Source organism: Sturnus vulgaris, chromosome 6, assembly GCF_052056855.1.
Source record: "Sturnus vulgaris isolate bStuVul1 chromosome 6, bStuVul1.hap1, whole genome shotgun sequence".
NCBI classification, from domain to species: Eukaryota; Metazoa; Chordata; class Aves; order Passeriformes; family Sturnidae; genus Sturnus; species Sturnus vulgaris.
In genome coordinates, this window is record NC_142248.1 from 14,551,288 (window position 1) to 14,559,723 (window position 8,436).

At 39.6% G+C, this 8,436-nt stretch overlaps 1 protein-coding gene across 1 annotated transcript; it reads left to right on the top strand.

The window, feature by feature from the left end:
* Window positions 1-46: 46 nt before the first annotated feature.
* ERH (ERH mRNA splicing and mitosis factor) lies at window positions 47-6,710 on the top strand. The gene is made up of 4 exons (XM_014869394.2): window positions 47-211; window positions 3,200-3,287; window positions 4,366-4,486; window positions 6,223-6,710. Exons 1-4 carry the CDS (start codon window positions 209-211, stop codon window positions 6,323-6,325), a joined length of 315 nt encoding a protein of 104 aa, XP_014724880.1. The 5' UTR covers window positions 47-208; the 3' UTR covers window positions 6,326-6,710.
* The last annotated feature ends 1,726 nt before the right edge of the window (window positions 6,711-8,436 follow it).

Genomic DNA, 8,436 nt, shown 5'->3' on the forward strand with positions numbered 1-8,436 from the left:
GCGGCTCCCTCACCAAAGATGGCGGCGGCCGCGCCCCGCCCCCGCCAGCCTGGCCGGCGGCCCTGCGGGCGCGTGCGCGCGGCGCTCTGGCGCGAGCGGCTCTATGGTGGCGGCCGTTGGCGCGGCGGCGCTTCCGGCGGGCGCGGGGGCCTGTGGGGGATCGCCGCGCGCCACTTCTGCCCGGCGGTGCTGAAGGAGCGGAGCCGCCATGGTGAGAACGGGACTGGACGGGACGGCCGGGCTATGCGCACACCGCGCCCGCCAGGGCAGCCTTCCCTTCCCTCCTCTCCCTGCACCCCGGGTCACTGCGGGCGGGAAGGCTGCGGTCGGTGGTGCGGGCCCGGGCGGGCGGCAGCACGTTTTGGCGGGGCAGGGGCACAAAGGCAGCGGTGGCGGCGGCGCTCGGGGAGCGGTGCGCTGGGGGCTCCGTCCCTGTCCCCGGCAGCTTCGGGCCTTTCTCAGGGCGGTGCTGGAACCGCAGCGCTTTCCCGCGAGTCTCTCGTTGAGCGAGCCGGCCTTAAATGGCTGATCTGCGCTTTCCATGCTGCTTTTCCTGCTCCTCCCCTCTGCTCGGAGGAGGGAAAGGCGGGAGCTTGCGTTGGTGGGCTCTGGGAATGGCACGCTGAAGCTCAAAGGCCTCCGTATCACCGTTGTTTGTTGCGTTCATCTAATAAATTAAGATGTGCTGGAGCAAGTTGTTGCCGCGCGGTGGGAGGACAGTTGCTTGTCGCTTTGCAGCGAAGTTCCATGTCTTGCTCCAATGCAGTTGGCTTCGGCCATGATGAGCAGCTACAAGCCCTGTCCCTGTTGGCCAGAATGAAAGGTGGTCCTTGGACCACTTCTTCTCCCTGGTATTTAGGTGTGTGCAGTGTGCTGCTGGTTGATATTTGCATCGCTGTACATCTTACCCTTACAATATGTGTTTATCTTCCACTTTTTTTGTTCGGGAGTTTTTTTGGGGTTTTTTTCCACGCTTTATTGTCAAATACACTACAATTGGTGGAAGCTTCTTTGGTCAGATGCTGCATAGCTTTTAAGTCCTGCTGGTTTGGCTCTTGGCACTGCCTTAACCAGTTTTACAGGGTTCTGCCTTCAGTAACAGGAGCAATTTCTAAAGTGCTTTTAGAAGTTCAAAATCGGTATAATATAAACCATGTGGTGTCTCATTCCGTGTCCTGCTTAAAAACCGCCATTATAACTGTGCTTTTAAGGAAAATACAAATAATGCCACATATGCATCATAATAATAAAGGTCCATGTTGGGCTTCTCCAGGTAACCTGGTGCTAATGCAGAAAGGTTTATGGATCTTCCCTTGTTTTGGTTTTGTCATCTAGGCACAGGGGCAGGTAATAATAGTTGGAGACTTCCCTCAAGCTTCTGAACTTGTCATTTTTTTGTACCTATGTGGTAGGACAGGACCAGCAATTTTGTCAAATCAAACAACCTTTTTTCCTTTAAAGTAAAATAATGTCAAGTTCCCAAATAAATCTTTGAAAAGCATTAGTTCTACAATACGTGTGATCCAGTAGCATTCATTTTAATATTTTTCTGGGCCAGTATCTGGTAATGGATTTTGTATAGTGTCTGAAGTGATAAATGGCTTAAAGTCAGAAGCCCAAATGATTTCTGCTGTGAAGTTCTTTCAGAACTGGCTTACATGTCTGGTTCACTGATTTTTCTATAATCTGATTGTTTAGGTAATTTCAGAATTTATACATTCATTTTGTGCTCCTCAGTGACCATCTAATTAAAATGATAGTGCTGGAAAAATTATTTTATGATAATCTTTGGTAGTTATTTGGACTCCCTGCTAAGACATGCCTGTTCAAGTACAATGCACTTAGGAGCAGCCAGATACCAGCCCCCTGCTTGGGGAATTCCCTTCAAATCAATCATCCTCTGGCATACATGAAAGTGGATTTAAATGATCTACTCTCCTTTGTATGATTTTTATTGTTAAAATGTGCAGCTCTCAGCCTTTTTTCCATTTCTGATTAGGAAAAGTCTTGTTCCTTCTTTTTCTCTGTGTAACATTTTCCTGAACTTCTCAGAATCTGCTGCTTCTGTGTTGAGACAATTTAAAGAACTGAAAACAGTACTCCAAGGATGGAAACACAGCTGTGGGATAAGAATTCTTCCTGGCTTTTTTTTTTTATTCTGTAAATCCTAACATTTACCATTTCTCTTTTCTGTCACTGCTTTTCATGAGCACTGAACTGGTATCTTCACTGATTTCCAAAATATGGGTCAGGATTTTTCTGTCGATTAATCTGAGCCAAATAATGTCTTACCCTGCAGTTGCCTCTATGTTGTGTGCTCACCTCATATATTAGCACTGAAACTGTTGGATCCAATTAGCAGCACTGGAAACGGCCATTTGCAGCATGCTTGCAAACTTTCTGTGGTATGCAACCTGTTAATTAGATCACAGATTGTGTACACTTTAAAAATCTTGTTTGCTCAAATTACTTGCTGTAGCCAAGTGAAAAATGTTATGGAAATAATGGAAGCCACAGAGTGTACAATCATCTAAGCCTTCCCTGCAGAAGAGCAAGCTTATGGACTCCAACATTTGGAACAGTTTTCTGTGCCATAATTACTATTTAAGTAAACTCACTGTAGTGTAAAAAACCAGTACATCTGTTTTACAAGAAATAATCTTGAATGCTAAGTGAAGATTTATTGTATCATTGGTGTTCCCTTCAACTTAAATGGATAGCTCAAAATAGCTATTTCTGTTAAAATTTTTCAGGTGAGACAGACAACATGGTTAAGTTGGGTCCCCTCCTTGCTCTTTAATCGGGGCATTGAAAATTTTACTAACAGCTTGCATTTGGAATGAAATAAGTAAATGCACTAATGCCACAGCTCCTATACATTTGACTTTCTTGCTTTGCTTGTCTAAGTAGAAACTATTTCTTTGGTTTTTTTTTCAACACAACAGCTACTTTATTGGTGATTTTACACATTGTAAAGTTCCATAAGGATTGATAGGACTTGTTGAAAACAGAACTTATTAACACAGCTTATATAAATAGTAAATGCTGTGTGGAAAATATCTGTGTCCTTGATTGTTAATCTAATATTTTACTATTATACTTCTTTTTACTCATTCTTTCATATAAATAACTTAATTCAAACAAAAATCATTCAAAGCCTGCAAGTAACCTGTATTTTTGTGTTTGTTTTGTTTTCCAGTCTCACACAATTCTACTTGTCCAGCCTACCAAGAGGCCAGAAGGCAGAACATATGCTGATTATGAATCGGTGAATGAGTGCATGGAAGGTGGGTGGATGCAGACATGGGAGTTAAAAACTGTTGTTAAAATCCTATTTTGACATATTCACAAACTTAATAAGAAAATAAGTTGCTCTTCATGTTTTTCAAAGGTAATTGACAAAAAAGAAAACCCTCACGCTTTTAGCTTACTAATGTTCTAGCAAACTAAAAACTAGTTATTATTTGTTTCTAAAACTTCCTTTTTGGATTAAATGTCTGGTTTTGATTTAACTAGGTGAAGTCACATCCAGTCTGGGAGAGTAGACAATATTCTTTCTGGGCCCATGCAGACTTGTTTCAATGCATATCATTGCAGGATCAGCACTTAATTCTCACTATTGTTTTCTTAGCACTGTAAGGCAAACATTACTAGTGGAAATAATATATTAAATAAAGGACTGTGTGCAATTAATACATAATTTGCAGTCTCATGGCACACGTGCCAGAGTAAAGATCCTGCAAAACTTTGATACACATAATGAGCATGGAAAGAAGATTGAAATATTTACTTAACATTAATCTTGCAGGAGGTTTTGAGAGGCAAAATATAACAAAGACAATGTAAAATCTCTGTGCTCATTTTAATATGACATTCTTCTCAAATGTATCTGAATTATTAGTGGACTAGTTTAAATAAATAAAAATGCTTTAAATGTATATACAGGTTTGTGGTCTCACTCTTCCCTCAATACCCTGTTTGACTCTTGGATCAAGAATGATCATTCTTATGAGTTCTTCTATTTCTCATGTGTTTGTGCAGTAGGAATATATGTTCTAATTGCAGTCTTAAAATTATTAGGAGTTCCAGATGTTCCTTGGAGCTTACTGCATGGAAAGTTATGTATTTGACAGAACTAAAACTTTTTCCCCTAGATGATGAAAACTTTTCTTTCCATGCATCCTACCTGATTTTATAGTATTATATGTCAGTGCAAATTGCTAGGAACAAAAGAATTTCAGCTCTAGAAAATTTGATTGTTCTTATGGTGGTAATCTCTAAACTTTTATTTGTGGATCAAGAGCTGAAAAAGTTTCAGCTAATACAGTTTTTTAATACTGCATTGTTAATCGTGTTTCTCTGTAGGAGTCTGTAAAATGTATGAAGAGCATCTGAAGAGAATGAATCCCAACAGTCCATCCATTACATATGATATCAGCCAATTGTTTGACTTCATTGATGACTTGGCAGACCTCAGCTGTCTTGTGTAAGTTCAGTTGTACACTTGTACATTTCAGTGACTTAGGAAAGTCAGAACTCTTGCTTCTAAACTCTCTTGTGTGAGTTTAACATAATGCTGTTTTATGTGGTTTTAGCAGTAACTGTAGTGCAGCAGTATTGCAGCTGCCTTAGCAAGTTGCCTGGTCCAATTAACTGCACAGATAGAAGGTACCTCTAAAGAAGGCTTAGAAACTAACAGTTCCACTTGGATGTTACTCAAATACAGCTGACTATTTTATTACTACTAAAATCTGTTTAAATTTGCCTTTGTGCTGTTGGTCCAGTTGCTCAGGAGGCAGAATGGTTCCAGAATTCTTTTCAGCTCAGCTACTTGTGGTAGGGTAGAAGGCTACAGAAGTGCATTGCAGCCAAAAGTTTGTTTTGATCAAGATACAGCAAGATAAGTTTTATCTTACAGACTGAAACTAGCCACTTGTTTTAGGAGGTAGCAACTGATTTCTAGGATAGTCTTATGTCTTTCTTAATTAGGCTTCTAAAATCAGTGTCGTGCCAAATTCTACTTCAGCATATAGTTTTCCACCAGATGGCACACATAGCACAAGGTGTAGTAGATATGTCTTGTATTCACAGAAATTCCTGAAGTACTTGATGTCTGCTCTTGCTGTATAGTATTATGAAAGGATTTGGAGATGGAGGGTAGAAATTAGTAATTTTTCGTGAAACTAGCATTTCTTACATTGCACTAGAATTACTGCTGTATGAACATATACTGAAGCTCTTTCTTTGGCCTTTATCCAATCAGGGTTTAAATAGTAAGACTTCCTAAGAAACAGCATGCTTAGGGTTTTTCCTTAGGTAAGAACTATAAATTGTTCTAGAATGTGCTAACTTGATTTTTACTCAGTTTCTTACCACTGACCATCTCACACTTCTTACCTGATAAGAAATAGAAAGTATACCAAGATTTAAAGACTGACTAGGACTTCAGTAGTTCTTGAATCATTCACTGGAAGTACCATTTTCATGAACAAAATATTCAGCTTTAATGACTGAGGGAGAAAAGGAGGCCATGAGCCTACACAGAACTTCATTCAGATTGCTTTCATTTTTCAGTCTCATTCTGTTTTAATTTAACATTCCCTGAGTAACTGAATTATCTGGCTCTTGCTAGTGAACTGCTTTTATCAACCACCCTTGAGCAGCAAAGAAAATGTATCTGTGGGTTCTTATTTTCAGTTTGCTTTTCATGAAGTATCTTGTTAGATGTAAGCTTCCCCTCAGTGCCAGTTGGAAAGAATCCTTTGTCATCTATCTGTGAGTCTGTCTTTGCTCCTGGAAAAATTTGATCTTAATTTTCAAAAAAATTCCACACAGAAGAAGTATTTGACCATTAAGACAAATGAGGTTGTTTCCTGGTGGAACTATTCTGCAGGCTGAGCTCTAGAATACTAAGATTCTCTACTTGTTGTCTCCCTTAAGTAATTAAATGCATGAATTAAAATGTGAACACACCATGATCCAGTCACTCAGTAGTGCTTGGAGCATCTAGTTTTGTTTCAGGCTCAGACTGATCTGCTGGACAACTGTTTTTTAGAGAACTGGATAAATCCATTTGATTAGTGGCAATTCCCACCTACTTCTGATATTCTCTTCTGTACACCACTTTCTGTCTCATACACTTGAGGACAGTTAATTGTTTGTGAAGTTGTTCTGGTAAGTGTACTACAGAGCAGACTGACTTATTTCTCGTTTCCCCTGCAGTTACCGTGCTGATACTCAGACATACCAGCCGTACAACAAAGACTGGATAAAGGAGAAGATCTACGTCCTCCTCCGCAGGCAGGCCCAGCAAGCAAGCAAATAATGGGGGCACCATTGCTACGTGGGTTTGGGGAGGGTTTGGACAACAGGTGTGTACAGAGTGTAGTAGTGAACGTTTTGTATTATAGTCATCCTGTTGCCATCTTGATAAACTCGTTAGCCAGGACTGATTGTATTTTTAGAGATACAAGGATTTTGTTGATTTGACTTTTTTTTCAGTGTAAATGGAGAAGAAAGTACAACATCTTCAGCAGAGTTTTGGGTTTTTTTCCTCCAGTTTGCTAATGCTCCTACCTTATTTGAACCCCTGGGGCTGTTCACATTATACTTCACCACATTTGCTGTATGTGCCCCTCTGTGGGTTTTTAACATTCAGTTATGTCCTTGAGATGTCTTAATGGGAAATAAAAAACTACCCTTTAGTTAAATTTGAGTGCTTAATTTTGTGGTTCCTGCCAAAAAACATAAATCCTTTTTCCCTGTTATCCAAAGGCTAGGGCTTGAAAGGTCATGTAGACTGAACCAACAGTTGTTTCCTGTATTACAGAACATCTCAAATTCTAGCTTAGTCTTGATACTGTTTTCCCTGGGCATCTTTGGAGCAACCCTCCTGCACTGCACAGCTGATCTCTCTATGAGGCATTTGTATATAAGTGTGTGTTCCCTGGGATTGGTGATGGATAAGAGTGGGCTGAATGTATCACATCACAGGCCCCTTGAATTAGTCTGCTTACAGCTTTCCTCCAAGAAAGGAATAGGCAAAGCAGATCGTTCCCATTAGAACCTGCCCCAAACTTCATTTTCTCTTCACAGAAGATAAAGACTTAACTGTTTGCCCACTGTGTAAATTATATCTGCCCCCATCTATCTTTAATGCTGATGTTTTTGTAGTTTTGCTGTACTAAAAAATTTGGATTGGAGAACACAACAGACCAAAAAATAGAACAGGTAGAAAAGAAAGGCTGGGTTGCTACTCTGTGCCTTTAGAGTTTTCCTAGTATAGGAACAGACTGTACAGATTACACTCAACCAAGAGCAGTTCTGGGATTGACAAGACGAATTCAATTCTCCAATGCACTTAACTTCCTAATACACATCAGTAGTTTCTGATGGACCTCACAGCAAATGCACTGGCTGAAAAGAATCAGAGGTAAAGTGACTATCTCTAGTAAAGCTCTAATGAAAATAGCTTTACTTATATAAGTAATAGCTGCTGAAGACTAGGAATCAAATTACTTAAGGGATATAAATTCTTAGAAAGAGACTGAGTGAGGGTGTTAAACTTCTCAGCACAAATACAGGTTGGAGATTAGATCTATTAGCTCTAGAATTTATAGTGACCAGGAATAAATTCAATCTGCTGACATCAAAACATGCTTCTTTTGTAATGAATAGTGATTTTCAAAACATAGTAGGTCAGAAATATATTAGTACATTTAAGATTATTAAATCTGAAAATACTTTGGCATGTGTTATATCCAGCTTGACACAGTAAGTAATACATAGAAAATTCACTATTGCCCCTGAATGAATAATAACATTCAGATTTAATACAAGCAATTTTATTTAAACAGCTTTTATAGTTTATCCTCTGGAATAGCACATACTAAAATAACATGTTCTCTCCTAACATGTTTGAGGTTAACTACTTTTTTTTTTTTTTTGGTAAAAATTCCAATATTCTCATGGATGTGATTTTTCAGTCTTTAAATGAAGCCAAGTAAACATTTATCTCATTCTTTGGACTCGCTTTCACTTTAAGGAAAATCAGCAATATGGTCTCTTTCCTTACTGTGAAAAGCACAAAGGAGTATTCTGAATCTCTAGTATGTTTTCCATAGTCCTTCAGTGCATTTTACTTAACGATTAACTATTTATGAATCAATAGATCTGTTGCTTAGCTGAGCAGCTGACCAAATACACTGAAAGGAAGAAAAAATGCTACAGTATTTATCTGATGTGCAACAAGCTAGAAAGAAGAATCTGGAAAGCTGTCTGCCACTGAGTGGTGCCTTCAGAAATTTAGTGAAGAGAGTTATGAGCTCTTGGCAACTTAGGACATGCTAGTGGACTGGCACTCTAGTAATGCAGGCTGTTCTAGCAGACCTTGAAAAGTGACTTCACTTTGCTCCTACAGAGTAATGGATGACAGCA